Source organism: Puntigrus tetrazona, chromosome 5 (assembly GCF_018831695.1).
Source record: "Puntigrus tetrazona isolate hp1 chromosome 5, ASM1883169v1, whole genome shotgun sequence".
Taxonomy (NCBI): Eukaryota; Metazoa; Chordata; class Actinopteri; order Cypriniformes; family Cyprinidae; genus Puntigrus; species Puntigrus tetrazona.
In genome coordinates, this window is record NC_056703.1 from 5,503,014 (window position 1) to 5,521,974 (window position 18,961).

Consider the following 18,961-nt stretch of genomic DNA (forward strand, 5'->3'; position numbering starts at 1 on the left):
AAATTGCACGTAAAAACTTGCTGCACACATGATGCAACTCATCTATGACTTTGGACACCGTGACGAGATGATGTCATAGTGAGAAGAGGAAGAGTTGTGGGAGAGATGTGGAGTGTGTGCAAGCCTCCGCAAGGGGGAGGAAAAGAGAGAGAAACAGATGGATGGAGAAGTGAAGAGTGAATAAGGCAGAAGTGTGAGGGAGGGAGAGAGAGAGAGAGAGAGAGAGAGAGGAGAATGGGTGAAAGTGTGTGAACACTCACACACAGCTGAGGGTGGATGTGTTCTTAGCAACAAGCCGGAGGAGTGTAGGAGGAAGAGACTGGAGAAGCAGAGATAGAGGAGTGGAACACTGACACATATGTGTGTGAAGGAGCAGGAATAAGAATTACTCGCATATTTGAATGATGATTATATTGTGCCACTAATTGAAATGAGAAGAGGGCATCGAGGAGCTTGCCAGAACTGTACAGACTTAACTTAACTTGTGCTAGAACGGAGAGCATAAGCAACTCACAGTGTTTTTTTTAGGTTAACTTGTTGGAAGGTGCCTGGAGCTTTGGATAAAAGCTACATTTTCACATTTGTTTTGCCTTTGGACTTGACCAGTCCCTTTTTATGGACTTTCTACATTGGAATCACAATGTGGAGCTCTCGTTATAATTCCACTCTATTGGAAAATCTTTTGCACACACATGTGGTTTAACTGATCTGTTCACCTTCAGCGTGGTAAGTTTTCTTTAAATGCTAAATATTCTTGAATCGTATTTTCTGTTAGTTTTCAGACAATGTATGTGTTTGCAAGCCTTTACAACATTATTTTAGAAAAGCTTTTGCATTATTTTCTGTATTTTGTTAGGCTATTTAAATATATTATGCAATATTATGAAAGATATAAACTATTTGTCTATGATTTCTTCGATAGTTTTCGATATAGTTTTATGCAATTTTGACATAAACAGGAATTATGCAATCATCTGAACACTTTCCTCTCTTATCTAAGGTGTCCTGCTTCTACTAAAATAAGTTTGAGTGTAATCATGGTTAGTTGTACTTTATTTTAATGTAATTCATGTGTAGTGATATTGGAGCTGACTGGCTGTCTTGCTCTCATGTTCATTTAGTTGCAGCGGCTGTGCAGTGAAGTCAACAGGTTGTTGTTCCATCATTATGCTTGCGCTTCAATGTGTGGAAGATTTAAAATGGACTTAGTTTGCGTGCAGAAAAGCAGCCAAGTTAAATTGAAACTGTACCGTATACATATCGATCAACAAGCTCTTCAATCTTGACCTTCTGTGCGTTTCTGGCGTTTTATTCTTGAATGAGCTTCTGTGAATGCACTAAATAGGCATGGCATTGGAAGACTACAGAGTGCACAAGAAATGGGTAATGGTGCCTGTGGCTGCTTGTTTAAGTGAGTTCAGTATGACCTCTGTGGCAGGCAGCCAGAATAAGACCTTGTAAACATTGTTAACAATGCTGCTGCTTAACATCACACAGATTATTAAATTTGCCAGAAAGGAGAGATGATATTTTACTGTCACTTACACACAAACACACACACACACACAGACACACACACACACACACACACACACACACACACACACACACACACACATTCTATCCATAATTACTGGCTAATAATATCCCTAACCAATTCTGAGATCATTTCAGACTTTGAGCTTCTCATTTGGAGCCACTTTTGATGACATGAGAATGAAACTGATTGACGTGTAAGCAGCCAATCGCAAACACTCATTTTTTCTTACTCCTGGAAATGTCATAAAGCAAGCTTGGAGATTGGAGCTCTCAGTTCTGTGCACAGTTTTTGTGCATTGAGCATCATAGAGTCTATAAACAACACATGGGCGTGTCATCTACGGCTGACATGAGGTCTTATTTTATTATTTCTTTATTTTATACATTCCCCCACTATAATGAGATATATCACTTCCTTTCCATTCTTTGGTATGTTGTCAAAAATAATAAAATAAATCTTTATATTAAGTATTTTTCTTCTCCACCCAACCTGTTGTTTTGAAAAGTTCTTTCTTTTCTTATTTGCTTTGGATGTTTGAAGGAACATTTAGACACAGTATGATCAATAAAAAGATCGAAATCTGAAAATATGTAGCAGATTGCAGCAAAGAATAGATATGCCAAGGACTTTGTTTAGACTGTATGCAATTGCTTTTGCTTTGGTAGATGAATGTCTAGTGATTTTATTTGACTGCCTAGATAAAATCATTGTTAAAAAGAGAATGGGACATGGGCTAGTATGAGAGAAAATAAAATAGATTGGCACAGCAATTTTTTTATAATTGTTCATCATCCTATTGTGCCTTTGACTGCTGTATAGTTAGAATGATTTTCTATTTTGATTAAGATGCAATATTTTTACAATTAAAATTTCTGCAATACAAATTTGAATCTTCTATGTGTGTACTATAGAGTGGGTCTTCTGTATGCATCAAGGTCACAGTGTCTGGTAGTGACAGCAAAGACACTTGTTTGAACCGACTCTAAAGCTCAGTGAAAAGGAAGATTAATTAAAAGCCCTGGCTTTTATCACATTGTGCCCTGTACCTACAGACAATTATTCTGTTTCCCTTGTAATGTAGTACTGTACATGAAAGATGTAAGAAGTGGTGTGCAAATCTGTGAGCTCTGAAGGAGTCATTTGCCAATTAAAATTCCAATTAATATTGCAGTCACGAAGAAGCTGTTAATTTTAACCATCTAATACATTACATCTGTAGCAAACACTTTCTTCAGTTTGACGATAAAATGGTTAATTTGTGTTGATGACCATTATGAATTGTATTTATTTAATGCACTTTTTTGACTTTGGATCAGCACACTTATAAAAACGTTTTTTGCACCCGGTAAGCTCGTTTTAAAATTCAGATTATTTGCATGTAATGAAAATCGCTTAATGTTTTTGTCTAGAAGAAATATTGTAATTTTTAATCATTTATTTTAGAATTCTTTCTGAGAATTTAAGAATCGTAACGTGTAGCATCTTCTGGATAGCTGTAGGGCTGGGTAAAATGACTCTGAAATGATTTTAGCTGCCCCGAGTGGAACGTTCCGCAAGCACTCAGTGTCACAGACGCCTCACTTTGCCTGACACCTACCTCTTCTTTTTTTTTTCTTCTCGTATACCTTTCTTTTTTTCTACCTTCCTGTCTCGGTGTCTCAGGTGAATGTTCTCCACTCTTAAAAGTGGGTGTTGTGTGTTGCTTTCTCCTCCCAGCATCCCCTATGCCTCTGTTTGTTCTGTGCCTTTGTCTTTGTCTTCCACTCTTAGGTAGACAGAAAACGCATGCCTTGAGGATTTGGGCAAAGCACATACGTGTTACCTTTAGCCCTTGTGCTTCAGTGTTCTCAAAAAGCCACATTAGTGTGCTTCTCACTGTGCTTATGTGGATCACTCATCCCTGAATGCCCTTACCTACAGTGAATGACAGAGAGTGAGTGAGGAAAAGACAAGGTGAAAAGGCGAGACTGTGAGCCATGCAAGCAGACTAGTGAAGCGTAAGACTGTAAACAAAATGTGGCATAAAATATGGTTGCTTTTAAAGACGTGCGTCCAGTTGTTGCTAGTTATGAACCTGAGTATACCATCCAGACAGGAGATCCTCATATGAGTGATATAACACTTCTGCCTCAACTCACACCATGTCTAACACTGTGGTTTAACCACACTATAACTCATCTTCTCTGAACCTCACTGTCCAATCTAACACCACCTCAGAGAGACATACTCGACCGTGTACTTATTTGGGAGAGACTGCTAAATTATGCAGTTGGTGTCTGTCAAAAAATATATGCAGCATGCAGACTCACAGAACAAGGGTGTCAAAATAAGATAAGCAGAATAACTGACTCTCTCTTGGGTTATACCGGCTTAACATCCATTGGTTCCTGTTTGCCTGCTTGTGTAACTTGTCTTATTAAGTTGATGCTTTGGAGTATTTCAAAAGCAAGGAGAAACATAGATAAACAAACAAACAAAAAAAAAAACAGAAGATTGAGTTTTACGCAGGTAATTGCAATCTTATTGATACATATTTTATATAGAGAACCTGACTGCAGGTATGGAACATGGTTTCCATAGCTACTGATCCAGAGTCACGTGATTTTGCACAAACATGTGACATTTTCTCTGCTTAATTGACTCTCCACAAGGAGTCGATGAGCCGGCATGCCTCTTCAGCTCCCCTAAAAGTCCAGTTATTTTTATATATCGAAATCCAAAAATGAAATGAAATGTTCCAGGGTCTGTACCTTACAGATTTTCCATGACAAAATTGTATCTTGCTGTATTTCATATTTTAGTGCGCTTAAAGAATGAGACGGGCATAGCAAATAGTATGATGCACCAAGATTTACAAAGTGAATAGTTATTTGTGGTTTTAATGAAGCTCTGTTTTAAGCAAACACTCTTTTTATTTTTTATACATCTATATCTACTAGTAGAACTTGCATGTCATATAATGTCAGTGCTATTTTGCTTTTTTTTATTTACTGTTGGACTGTTGCCATGGATTTAAGTGAATGTTCTTAAAAGGTGTTTAGTCTATCTTTTGTAATTCGTATGTGTTGTATTCTTTACAGCAAAGCCAAAAGTGATGCGTTTCACTGCTAGAATGCTAGTATTATGGTACTTTATTTCTTTTCACTTTTATTTCTTTTTACTTATTTAGATATTTATTTGCCTCATTAATTTTGGCATTATTTAGGTGAACGTTTATGTGTGTTTATTTGAGATAAAAACAAAGGGATCTCTGTGTTTCTGAGGAGAAAGTGCTAGTCAGCCTGATGGAGTTGCTCATTTTGGCATGAATATAATTAGGGCACATTTCCACATAATTCCAAAAAATATTACCTCTGTCAATTGTATTTCGGACCAGGTAATGTGAAAATGAATTATTAGACACATTCAGTGTGTGCTACCATTGATCAAACTGCGCTTTGCAAATCAGAATATAGGCAGAGAATACATTTTCTGTGCTGTGGATTACTTTGTGTTAATGCAAGTGCATGACAAACTTTGATAAGGGAGGAAATTAACTAAAGGTATAGTACCAAATACATAATCAGTCATTTACTTTTCCTGACAAAACTGCTAAATTTGCACTGGTGTGATGCTTTAAGATGTACTTTTCCCCCCATTGTCAGGGATTTAGCCTGCTTGATAATCTCTCACTTATATCATCAGATGCTGTATTTCAAGCCTGAGTAATGTGATTCAGCTCTACAGCACGGCAAAAGGGAGGAAAACTATGTTCTCCCGCAACCGCTGCAATGGACAGGATGGCACAGGCATGCCTCAATATCCCCGACCCAAAAAGAAAACTTCAGCACCAAAGAGAAGGCAGCCTAATCCCAAAGTTGCTCTGGTGTTGCGTGGGAAAATTCATCGTTTCTTGCAGGGATCTGCAGATCATTCTGTCCAGCCTTCTGGTCTTTACTATGCTGGAATTGAAGAAGAGGATGAAGAGGGGGAAGAGGATGTGGAAAAGCTGCAGAACTACTACAGGAGAGGATTAGCTTCAGCAGAGGTCTGCTGCTCACCTCAGGTGCCGAACGGAGCGGTTTCCGGGGCAGCTTGTGTTGGGGAAGTGGAACTAAATCGAGAGGGAGGCATCAGAATTCCCTGCACTTTGCAGCACAACAGTAATTCGGCAACAGTTCAAAACCAAATGACCCAAGATCTAAATGGGACTAGGTTTTCATCTGGTAGAGGAATTGATGGTGAGCCTAAAAGTCAGGCGGAGTCTTTGCTGTGCAGGTTAAATATGGCGATGTTGGATGAAGTCGTGGAGGGGAATAACGAGGACTGTCAAGAGGAAGAATCCAGTGCTATTGTTGAGCACATTCTGAAGGAACTGCGAGGGATCAACAAAATTCAAGAGGAGATATCAGACTTGAGGGAGTACCTGTCATCTGTTCGGGGCTCTGTCGAGGAGGTCTCTAGCTGTGTAGATGCCGTCCTAATGGAGATCGAATGCATGCGGTCTGGAAACAAATCAGGGGTAGAGACTTGGCCAGGAGCAATGGGTGGCACTGAGAGTCACTCCCACCACACGCACAAAACAAATAATGCTGTTAGTATAGGCTGCTTCACTGTTGAATCCTCGAGTAGCTGTGGTGATATACTCTCAGATTATCAAGTTGTTGATGGAAAACACAAAGAGCTATCAAAGCGGTCTGCTTTCAATAGTGTTGAGACCCCAAACCACAATGAACGTCATCCTTTTACACAAGAAGCAAAGTCTGATGTATCTCAAGGTGCAAGGAGAAGGAAACTTAGCTTTGGTTACCTTGAGCGCCAAGATGGACAGGACTGTCCAAGCACGAGTTCCTTGTCTTCAGGTCAGAGTTCCAAGTCTGAATCTGATCCAGAAAGACCAACTTCTGGACACGGCAAAGCAAGCGCTGAAAGTCAGGGCTGGAACCCAGCAGCTTTAAAACATAGTGGTAGTGGAGAGATCGGTTGGAGCGAAGAAGATTCTTGCTCCAGACAAGGCAGTTTTGAAGAGGCAGAGTGCTGCACGGGTGAAGTGGACAGCTGGGACCCATCGAGAGCTATAAGTACTTGCACGATGGGCACCTCAGATCCTATTTCCATAGTCTCTGGTAAACACTACAACTCTCCTGTTAGTACAAGCAATAGAGAAGATTGGAAGCTGTATGATGCAAAAATGCTGCCTGAAGAACCTGGTTTGGGTTGCAGTAATTGCAAAGCAGATGGTAAAAGTCCTCAGAGCTCTGTTTATCAGAATCACGTGTCGTCGTCTTGTGAAAATTGCGTAGTTAGATTTAAAAGTGAGTCAACAGAAAGTGTGTTTGGTAAACCATCCAGGAGCCTTTTAGATTTAGGTACATATAATCTAAATACCCCTGATTGGAAGCCAGACTCTGCTGATGACAGTAATGTGGCGTTTAATGTAAAAAAGTTTGGTAGAGCAGTTCTTGACTTCAAAACTGCCTTGCGAGGTGCTCTGAAGAAGATGGATGGGGCTAGTGATGCTTTGCCTGATGAAAAGGTTGAAGTCCATACGCAGATCTCCCTGAGTCAGGAACAACAAGGAATGGGAAAAGTTGTAACTACTGAGACACCAAATATAGACAAGCCTGAAACAGAGATTGAGACTGCACAAATAGAAACTGAGCAGCCTCAAGGCATCGGTACAGACAAAGGCTACGTAGAGATACCTCAATGCATCTCCACCAAAGCAAAACCTGAATCGCCGCCTCACCAGCAAAACATGGAATATTCAGAACATCCAAATTCTCCAGGATTGGACTCATCCACCAGTAATGCATCAGATGCTACATCTGGACATCAAGTCAATGCTCATTTACCACAGTGTTTCTCTACAGACATTATCCCAGACTATTTTTCTCCTGAGGATCTAGCAGTAGAAGAGGAGCAAAGAACATTAGCGGGGGAAACACAGCCTTTCACCGATTCCTCTACAGAAGGAGGTAGTGAAGCAGAGCTTAGCCAGCAGGATGCACGCCGTCTGAAGTGCCTCAGGAGTTTCCAGCAGATTCTAAGGGAAAAGAGAGAGTCTAGAAGACAACTCAGTATAGTGACCATGTCAACATTTTCTGAAGATGATTTGAACCCAGGTATATATATTTAGTTTGGAGGCTCTAAACTTTCCTTGTCATTGTTTGCCTTCAATGTCACGTGTTAGAACATTTCTGTGAACGGAATCTTTTGAAATTTATGTCAGAAAAGGATAGTAAATCATTCTGATGTGCTCTTCCATGGCTATGCACATCAATCGTGTCTCACAAACAGCATTTAACACTTTTTATATTTGTAAAATATCAGATCTCATCAGAAACTAGCCAGTGGGTGTTTGGTCCTTTCCTGCAGATGTATTAGCAAGCGTCCTGCTGGGTGTTAAACTAGTCTCGTTCCCCAGGCTCAAACAAACTAATTACATTCATTGAATTGAAATGAAAACAAATCTGACATGAAAGTGGAGTGCAGCTGAAATTTAGGGGCCATTATAAATGAATAACACAGCTTAGTGAAACTTTTATGAACTGTCTAGATCAATTGCGAAATCCTCACAGTTATTCACTTCATGTACTCGGTCCGTAAACACAGGGTTGTTAAACTCCCTGTCTGCAGATGCAAATACTTTCTTGGACAACACATTTAATTGTTTTATAATGTTACGTCTAGTTAAAGAGTGCTGTCTAGTTCTGGTTAAAAATGGTTTGATAGCTTGATGTGCTGTTTGTTGTTATTTTCAGATGGAAGCCAGGATGAAGATCAGGTTATATTTTTTCCACTTGGTTTAAAAAGTGCCTTGATGTTTTATGTTTGCACTGCTAGTGATAAATAATGCTCTTTGAATGTCTTTAGTGTGCATGGTGCTAACAGGCTCCCTTAATTTGAGTTTCCTGCATTATGTCTACGTTTTATTTCATTGTTTAAATCATGCCTTGTTCTCATGGCTTGTGGTCTACAATGCATTGTAAACATTACACACATTTTCAGTCTGTGTTATTGATTGTGGCTCATTAAAGTATCCCTCCCGGTTATACCGTATAAAATAGAAACTGTGATGGCAGATTCATTTTAAGGCTTAGAGTTGCTGAGTCAGTGTTTTGTAAAATTTTTTCCTTAGCATTTTTGTTTTGAGGGGTTTGGCATTACAGATGATTTTGCATAGGCATTTTATTGATTTTGTTGCAGTTACATTAACAATTAATCTCTTTTGGAGTAAGATTTAGTGCACAGCCTGTTGCCAAATAATAAGTTAAGAGATAAAATGGTGTGTTTTTTGACAGCACATAAATGCTACATCAATCATTTGTCCTAATTATATAGCAAATAAAAAATGTATTCATTTAATTCATTTCTGACTTTATTTTATTTCCAAATATTTATAATAATTGCTTCTGTGAAAGATGAGACTGTTCTCTTGTTAGATTTAGGTTACTATTGTGCATCTTGAAGGTAAATGAAGTTGTGATTTCCCTGACAGGAAGTTACATCAGAGAGTTCTGAGCCTTTGCATGTGTAATCTTGTCTTGACGAGAAATGTTCTCATGACTAGAACATTCTGCTTGTATATTCATGAATATAGTGGTGAAAATCAATCAACCAAACAGCAGGGCTTTCTCTATCGTCCTTTCTTCCCATTTCCCACATTTTTTATTTGGTGCTGATTTTGTTGTGTGTGTGAAGCTTAAACATTTTAGATTTGTTTTAATACATCACAATTTGATCGACCTCCCAACAGAATATCAATGGAGACCATAACAAACATCCATGGGCCAAGCCTGGGTATGATCTTTTGCTCGTTCACTTTCACAGTTTGAACCCTGTTTAGCGGTTCTTCACCAGACATTCATTTTCATTTACTGGAATATCCATATTATTATCTTTAGGGGAGGAGGAATATTTGGCATTGATAGCATGCCTGATCTTAGGAAGAAGAAGCCTATCCCCTTGGTTAGCGAAGTGGTGAGTGACTTTTTCTCCCCTCATATTGTTTGATATTGAAACGCAATATATTGTGACATTTTTTGTTATATTTCCCTGTCTACTAATTATAGCAAAATATTAGTCATTAATATTTTCAATTGTAATCTAATTCTTATCTAATATAATTGAAGGTTTATCTGAAATCTGATCTGATGTTTTTCCTTAATGCTTTCCTTCATTACTAGGCTATGGTAAGTAAAAGTTTATATTAGTGAATGGTTTGTGTGTGTGTGTGTGTGTGTGTGTGTGTGTGTGTGTGTGTGTGTCTGTGTGTCTATGTGTGTCTGTGTGTGTGTGTGTGTATAGTTGAAAAAAACCTTAATATATAATATATTAGTGCTGTCAAATGATTAATTGCGATTAATCACATCCAAAATAAAAGTTTTTTTTTGTGTTCTGTGTATATTATGTATTTATAAATACAAACATATTAATGTATGTATTTAAGAGAAATATGTTTATGTATTAAATATATTTATATATAATATACTCTAATATAATATAAATGTGTATAGATATTTTCAAAATATACACGTGTGTATTTATATGTACATAATAAACATACCCTTTACAAACCCATATAAACAAAATAAAAACTTTTATTTTGGATATGATTAATATTGATAAATCATTTTATATCACTAATATTTAATAGTTATTTTCAGTTTCAGTTTAGTTTTTTGAGCCTTTACTCAAAGCAGGCTGAAAGGGCATCTTATGTTATACACATCGGCATATGTTTTCATTTTTTAGATCAAATTTTTTATTTTAGCTATAACAATGTGTCCTAAAAAGACATGATGCAAGAACTGACAAGCAATTTGTCTGTCCACACTGAAGGCAAAAGCTCTGTATTTTTCCCCACACACACACACACACACACACACACACAAAAAATGATATAGATTATATAGATGTACATTATTTGTCAGAAATGATTTGTGCCCAGTTTCATTTTCAGTGTGTGATACCATCATCTTTGATTCGCTGCTGATTCTGGTGTGGTCGCAGTGAGCAGTAATACTACATCACCAATGAATGACCGTATGACATCCTGTCTCGGAAGGATTTGATGTTACAAGTGGTCTATTTTTGTTTATAATGGATTTTGGTGTTCATGTAAATGTAATTTCCCAGCCATCTCGTAATTGAATGTCTTCTCTGCACCCCTAAAAAGGGACATCTTATGTGACTGGTGCATTAAAAACCAGACAAGTATGCGTACTATTGAGAAACGTAGCTCTATTTGAAGTGCTCATCTTCTCCTCCAGTTCGCTGTCATGCCCATGAGTCAGAAATGGGGAACCTTCATCAATCAGTTTTTGTTGCAAAACAATAAATCTGAAACCCACACAGATACATTTGACATGCTGTGGAGAGGACAAAAAAAACTTTTGACTTGTACGTCGATTTTCATGCCATCAGATTCTTCTTCAACAGATATTCGTTTAAATATTGGTGTATGTGTATTTATATATATATATATATATATATATATATATATATATATATATATATATATATATACATAACTAATATAAGCAGTACATATAAATGAGGTAAACGAAAAAGTTTACTTTGAATGCGATTAATCACTATTAATCATTTGGAAGCACTAATTAAAACACATTTTTCAGCACAAGTTCATATATATTAGTTACAAAGAATAGCATTATTCAATAGTGCATTATGCAATAATAATATATTCCATAATAGTGGTGTTTATTGGTTAAAAACATTTCATATCTTTCCATATTTTCAAAATATGTTACCCACAATTAAAGCTTTTAAGAATTTTATGCAAGTGATAAATATTATATGTTTTACCCTTCAATCTCTCTTATCTAAATTGTAATACTTTTTTGCTAATAATAATTTAGATGTGCCATGATATATAAGGGAAAAAAACTCTTATTTGCAACTTGATTTTTTCTTCTTTTCGTTTGTAGAAATGACATTTTCTCCTAGCAGTGAAATATCGATCCATGTAGTTAGCTTTCAGGCCTTTTCTTATTGACTGAACCTTGACCATGACCTGCCAGCCCCCTCGCTCACCCTGTGCTACAGCTTACTTGCTGAGCAATTGGTGGTTTGAGAAAAGATAAAGCCAGGCCATTTGCGTGTTTTGAATCACTGTCATTACCTATGAGAGGCTAAATTGTGCTCTTATCTCTGTTCTCATGGAAAATCAATCTTCGGAGTATTGGTCTGCCCTCAGCTATGTAACATTCACTGAGAGTTCAGCATGTTGTATCAGCGGTCTGTCTAGGCTGGTTTTTGTTGGCACTGCTCTTTATTATGGTATTTCTTTATTTACAAAGTTAGCTTTGAAATGCTAAAAGCTATTTCATTAGACATCGGCGCCCTTAATGGCCGAATAGTGCTTGGCTTGTTAATGTAGTAGACGCAAGCATAGAACAACATTTAGCTAACGTTTTTTCGCTGAATCTACTTGGGAGAGCACAAGATGTGTAATGAGTGCTGCTATTGCTAATTGTTAATAATTAGGCGCATGTTCATATTCAACCTTTGTTCCCGTCTCAGTCTCTTGTGCAGTCCAGGAAAGCGGGGATCTCTCATGCATTAGCGGCGCGCTCTTCGCTGAAAGACGAAGAACTGGTAAGAAATGCAAAATACACAAGCATCTGTAATCTTTCTGCATCTCACTTCTTCAAGCCGTTCGTGTTTTAACAAGAGTTGAGATAGAGCTTTTCTTCAGCATGCATTTGGAAATGCAAGCTGAATATATGGAGAGCAGGACTAGATGCAAGCTCACAGTAGATTGGAAAGGTCCAGCATATTTTATCGGAGGGAAGAAAAAAATTAGATGAAAGATGCGCGTGGATAAACTATTCAGATTATGTGTTAAAAAAAAGAGAGGATGCGTTTATGCAAAAAGAACAAAATAAGTTACTTCTCACTGAAAAGACTTGATTGACGTCGTAGATGAACAGTGTCATGTGGACCTGTATTATAACCAATAACCATGTGACAGTTTGAATGTAATTTTCAGTGAATAATGATCTTATTTGTGTCATACGTCTTCATTAAGAAGTACTCTCCAGATATATAAATAAAAAAATAATAATTATGCTTTTCAGCAGACTTTCAAAAATAATAGAAAGTAGCACACCAATAATTTGTGTAACATTATGACATTAGCAGCTCTTTTTGTCATTTTTATAGCTTGACAGCATCTGTCTCCTTTTAATCGCATTGCATTGTTTTTGTTTCGTGATGATAATAGAGTAATTGGTGACATAATTCCAGTTAATATGTCTTTCATTACAATGTAAAGGTACCCTTCAAAATGCTCTGGACTGAATGTTTTTCAAACGTTTTTTTTTTTAAAGAGAACAAGATGTATGCCACCTACACTTTATGTAGATAAAGATGCGATGTGGCTTTCATTTGGTCATCAGTTTGACACCTGTCTGCCCACTTCTGTAACTACACCTACAACACCAACCAGGACCAGAATTGATAAAGAACGTCTTTGTGCTCTTACCTTTTTATTTTTTTTCTATTTTCTTTCCGAACCGTTCGTAACTACTTTTTCATTTCAACGCGTCCTACATGTGATCTGGGGTTTGTTTTGAAATGTCTTCTTCAGGGTTGCGTCTAGGGCCCGTTTCTGCCAGAAACTATTTTCAGTGTATTTTCTCTCTCTGTAGAAGAACCACGTGTACAAGAAGACCCTTCAGGCTCTGATTTACCCTATTTCTTGCACGACACCCCATAACTTTGAAGTGTGGACGGCCACCACGCCTACCTACTGCTACGAGTGTGAGGGTCTGTTGTGGGGCATCGCGCGGCAGGGCATGCGATGCTCAGAGTGTGGAGTCAAATGTCACGAAAAATGCCAGGAGCTTCTCAACGCAGACTGTTTACAGAGTGAGTCAACCACTAGATACTGAAAAACAGCCAACAACAAAAAAATGATCATGTATTATTATGTTACTGTTCATACGAATACAGGTAGATTTTAGTTTTTACCACTATCCCCATGAATGTTACATTTGTGCTTTTAATGAAAGTAACCAACTCGGTGGTAAAGCTTGTAAAAATGATTAAGAAATATTTTAAGATCTTTATGAAAGATTAGTACTGTGTATATTTATGTATATTAATACATATACAGTACATACATATATATATATATATATATATATATATATATATATATATATATAGTACAGTATATATATATATATATATATATATATATATATATGCATGTGATTGATTAATATTAATATTAATTAATATACACAGTATGCACATGTATTTTGTAAACCTTTATTTTGAATGTGATTAACATGTGATTAATGTGTTGACAGCGCTAGTACAAATATAAAATAGAAACCTTTCCACTAGTATACAGTATTTGTCATGCTTTCGATCCCTGTTTTATTTGCGATTAAATTATATCATTAAACACTTCTCTACTTTTGCTAGGAGCTGCCGAGAAGAGCTCCAAAACGGGAGCAGAGGACCGAACCCAGCATATCATATCGGCCATGAAGGACCGCATGAAGATCCGAGAGAGGAACAGGCCTGAAATCTTTGAAATTATAAGGCTCGTGTTCAGTGTGACTAAACTGAACCATGCTCAGCAGATGAAGGCCATCAAACAGACTGTGCTTGACGGAACATCAAAGTGGTCTGCCAAAATCTCCATCACGGGTACGGAAGCAGGGACAGCTGTTGCTCTGATGCCTTTCAGTAATCAAAATGGTCAAGGAATGGTTGGATAAATGCAGATTTTTAATGGAGCAGCGGAGTGCATTTTTACTGATTGTGGGGTAATTTTACAAGAGACTGTGTGTTCGTGTGTGTTTTCCAGTGGTGAGCGCTCAGGGCCTGCAGGCTAAAGACAGAACTGGTTCCAGTGATCCGTATGTGACCGTTCAGGTTGGCAAGACTAAGAAGAGAACCAAAACTATCTACGGTAACCTCAACCCTGTGTGGGAGGAGACGTTCAACTTGTGAGTCTTATTCAATATTTTCATTCGCTTGAAATCCAGTCTTCAATCTGCTGTGTTCTTATTCACATTACTTTTCTCTCATTATTGCTTAGGTGTTGTTATATGTCATCACCTTTTCTCAGATATTTCTCCAAAGGCTTCTTAGACGTAAAAATAGAAATAGGAGTATAGAGCTGTAAAATAAACGTGAGTAGCGTAGCTCAGGTCATTTGGTTGGTACTGAGTTCTCGGAGATTTAGGATTCAGCATGAAAATCTGATCACAGTTCGTTTTTTGATTGTTCAGATCTCTCAGAGGAAATGCATGAAATTACTGGAGATTTTGCTCGGGGCAAAAAAATCTGAAAAGCAGGAAGCTTCAGCAAAAGTGTTATCATATTGCAGGCTACGAGAAATAATTAGGTGTTAATATAAGATTTTAAAGAGACCTCACTGGCATGTCTCGCAGGCATGCAAGTGAAAGTTTTCAGGTTACAGTGTAATAAGTACAATAAAATTCTTACATGGGGAGCCTTTTTGCAGAACTAAGACAAACAGCAAATGATTAACAAAAAATTTTAAAGGAAGATTTTAAAGGCGAATTTTGTACTAGTTTGTAAAGTACGCACCACTTTTAAAATGTTCTATGCAGGAATTAAGTGCTGCATTACATTATGCAAATAATATAATATTGTATAATACAGCAGAATTGGAGCAATAATCTTTAAAATAATACAAATATCTGTATTTAGTAACTTTTTGTTTTATGAAAGCAATAACTTATTTTCAAGAATGTTGGTAACCAAACAGTTGCTGGTAACCCTTAACTTGTATAATTAAAAGTGGCTACCAACAACCTTTAGTGGTTTGGTTACCAATAGAAGGAAAACCTTGTACAGATTTGATGATGAGGAAATGACACAAATCAAATTTATATCCCTTTAAATAGTTTTTTATGAAAATGACCAGACTTAATGACTTAATTGGGGCCAGTTCTCCTCTGACCGAACGCCCAGCACTTAACTTCCAGTTCAATATATATATATATATAGAGCAGCTTGTGTTAATATTGATTAGTCGTTAAATTTGTTAAAATCTATTTTATGAAGCAGTTGTTATTTGTTCTCAAATGTATCTTTTCCTCAATAGTGAGTGCCACAATTCATCTGACCGCATTAAACTGCGTGTGTGGGATGAAGATGACGATATAAAGTCTCGCGTGAAGCAGCGTCTGAAGAGGGAATCCGATGACTTTTTGGGTCAGAGCATTATCGAGGTCCGAACCCTCAGCGGAGAAATGGATGTCTGGTACAACCTTGGTATGTTCCTCTCCTTGTGTACGTTTCATTGTTAGGCGTTATTTGATTTCTCCTGATATACAGTCATGACGTCGAGCTTGAATTCGAATGTGCTGTGCGTCCCCTCTGGAATTTTGAAAAGATTTTACGTTTTGTTTTACAAAATAAACGGCGCGCTGTTACGTGCACTTTATTGCTTTAGTGCTTTAATGCAAATTGTAAAAAAAATGAAAGCCGAAGTTGCTCCAGAAGGGCTAATGAAGATGTTTTTTCTCATAAATCTAAAACTGATATTTGAGAAACCCATTAGAAATTCTTAAGGGAAGCCATGACTAGACTGTGCTAACTATAAATGTTGTAGTAAGTCTGATCCCATAAAAATCCTGTAATGGAATGATTTGCATGCATTTAGATGGAAAAAAATAGATACAGTGAAATATGCAAAATCTTGCTTTATCTGTTCATGAAAGCCTAGTACAAATATGTTCTGTAAAATGGTTTCTAAAACAATGCATTGTTTCTGATGGAACTATTCAGTAGTAGTATTCATTTTAAAATCTGGAGTTGGGTGTCTTTACATACTGTATGAAGGTACTGTTTGTTTTCTCTTGGAAATTAATTGTTGCTGCATGCACTACTATACTTAAACCAGTGGTCACCATTACAAGATTTGATAAATGAAGAATTGTCTTTCATATCAGATGTTTTGTCGAACTTTTTCAGAAAAACGCACAGACAAGTCAGCAGTATCAGGGGCCATCAGACTGCAGATAAGTGTGGAAATTAAAGGAGAAGAGAAAGTGGCCCCTTATCATGTTCAGTACACCTGTTTGCACGAGGTAAACCTCTGACCACTGACAAGTGTCTGCGTATGACCATAATGACCGTCATAATAAATATTTCAATTTGAAATAAATGCTGCTGTTTTGAACTGCTCGTTGAAAAATCTATCATGGTTTCCACAGCAGCGCAACTCTTTACAACAAAGAAAATAATGCTAAATACTAAGCAGCAAATCAGTATTTTAGAATGATTTCTGAGGGTTCAGACTGGAGTAATGATGAAAATTCAGCTTTGCATCATCGTAATGAATGATGTTTAACTGAAGTCTGCATCACATAAATGCAGTCTTGGTAAGAGTAAAGCTGAGAAAATCTTACTAAAATCTTACTAAAACATAAATCATACCTAATAAATGAACTGCATTCTTGAAAGTAAAATCATTCCTATAGCGAAGCGCATCGCTGAGCCTTTCTCCCTCTCTTTTTCTCCCAGAACTTTTTCCACTTTGTGACAGACATTGAAGGGCAAGGTGTGGTGAAGTTGCCCACGGCACGAGGAGATGATGCCTGGAAGGTCTACTTTGATGAGGTTGCTCAGGATATTGTAGATGAATTTGCCATGCGCTACGGAATAGAATCCATCTATCAGGCCATGACGTAAGCCCTGGAGCATTTTGTGTGTATTCTGACAGTCCTTTGCTGTGAATAGGAAGTATCTGCTGGTAGCATTGTGTAACTACATCAATTATCATCAATAATGAGTCGGTCTTAACTAATAAATCCTATTAAAGCTATTTATTTCGGATAAGGTATTTTAGCGGTGGGAATGTAGCGATTACTCATCCTCATGTTGTTCCAAACCTGTAAGAAGAAATTTTTGTTTGCACATAAAAAGCATTCACGTAGCTATGGTTGAACTGTTGATGTCACATTGACAGTTTTAATGTTTTAGGCCTTGAATTTGGTAGTTGAATAGATGGTTGGAAAGCTCTGAGATTATATCAAAAATATTTAAATTTGACTTATGTCTTTGGAGCATACAATGACTGTTATAAAGAATGTTAATCTTTATCTGTTCATTTAAATATTTAGGATAAATAAATCGATAATAACCTAGGCTTTTGTCTATTTAATAGTGTTTTGCTGAAAGGCAGTGCATCTCAATAGAAGGACTGACTTATTGTTTTTGACATGAGAAGTTCAGATACTGTATTTATTAAAGGAAATGAATAACATATCACTTTTAAAAAAAAAAAAATAATGAAAGCATGCTCAGTTTCTTACAGGATGTATGTGTCTGTCCACCTGTAGGCATTTTGCGTGTCTTTCCTATAAGTACATGCTGTCTGGTGTTCCTGCGGTAATGAGCACGCTCCTGGCCAACATCAACGCATTCTACGCTCATCCCACCTCGGTCACCAATGTCTCCGCCTGTGACCGCTTCACCGCCTCCAACTTTGGGGTAATGCATACTTAGCATCGCACACAACCAACATATGTAGCTCAACCGGAGGACAGTTTAAGGTTTGATTATTCCATGCATTCATCAACAGTAAAGCTGTTATGATGAAAAATAGTGATGCAGCTTCGCTTTTTTTCATTACAAAATTAAAGGGAAACTTGGGTATAAAGACTTGTATGGCTTAATATATAACATAAATGATGTCCAAATCTGTAGAAGAAAACCCATTAATTGTTTATGTTGTTAAAAAAAATTCACATCGTTTAATGCATGTTTTAGACTGTGTTTGGCGGCATTATTCTGATGACGTAAAATGGTTGCACTCGGTGAGCTAGACAACTCAGAATACACAATTGGAAAATAAAATGCTAATATAATGACTACAGCTAATGAAAGAGCTTACAGCGATGGATATAAGCATAGGATTAAACCATAAAAGCATCTTAAAATATGTGTTGCTATTTCCACAAAAATGTTAAACTGTTTTCATCATTGGTAATACAAAAATGTGTCTTCAACACCAAATCAGCATATAAAGAATGATTTCTGAGTCACATTAAAGACTGGAGTAATGGCTCCTAAAACCATAATAATAATATAATTAATATAATTAAAATTATTATTATTATTATTATTATTATTATTATTATTATTATTATTATATTAAAATATAATTAATATAGACAGAATAGACATAGATTAATATTAAATATATTAAAACTGTTTTTAAATAGTAATGTTCCTCTAAAATATTTAAAAAATAATTAAATGTAAAATATGATACTTTTAAAAATCAACCTTTTAACCGTAGTCTAAACTGTTGAGCAATTTAATGACGCTGATACATAGGATATAATCTGAAAAATCCCCACAGCTAATGCACGGACTAACGGATTATCTGCCTTGAGCATGCAAACAAAAAAGCGGAGT

The 18,961-nt window shown here is 36.8% G+C and overlaps 1 protein-coding gene across 3 annotated transcripts in view; it reads left to right on the forward strand.

Moving 5' to 3' along the window:
- Positions 1 to 294: 294 nt before the first annotated feature.
- Positions 295 to 18,961, forward strand: part of LOC122346030 (protein unc-13 homolog B) — a 44,277-nt gene continuing 25,610 nt past the window's right edge. For 2 of the 3 annotated variants that reach the window (XM_043240679.1, XM_043240680.1), the window contains exons 1-14: positions 295 to 726; positions 5,225 to 7,644; positions 8,284 to 8,306; positions 9,279 to 9,322; positions 9,427 to 9,502; positions 9,709 to 9,714; positions 12,068 to 12,142; positions 13,198 to 13,417; positions 13,982 to 14,209; positions 14,370 to 14,511; positions 15,639 to 15,808; positions 16,511 to 16,626; positions 17,063 to 17,226; positions 17,881 to 18,031. In XM_043240679.1, the coding sequence (XP_043096614.1) occupies positions 5,289 to 7,644; positions 8,284 to 8,306; positions 9,279 to 9,322; positions 9,427 to 9,502; positions 9,709 to 9,714; positions 12,068 to 12,142; positions 13,198 to 13,417; positions 13,982 to 14,209; positions 14,370 to 14,511; positions 15,639 to 15,808; positions 16,511 to 16,626; positions 17,063 to 17,226; positions 17,881 to 18,031 (3,771 nt within the window). In that variant the 5' untranslated portion in view covers positions 295 to 726; positions 5,225 to 5,288. The remainder of the gene's footprint in view (positions 727 to 5,224; positions 7,645 to 8,283; positions 8,307 to 9,278; positions 9,323 to 9,426; positions 9,503 to 9,708; positions 9,715 to 12,067; positions 12,143 to 13,197; positions 13,418 to 13,981; positions 14,210 to 14,369; positions 14,512 to 15,638; positions 15,809 to 16,510; positions 16,627 to 17,062; positions 17,227 to 17,880; positions 18,032 to 18,961) is intronic. The other variant, XM_043240681.1, reaches the window with a different exon arrangement.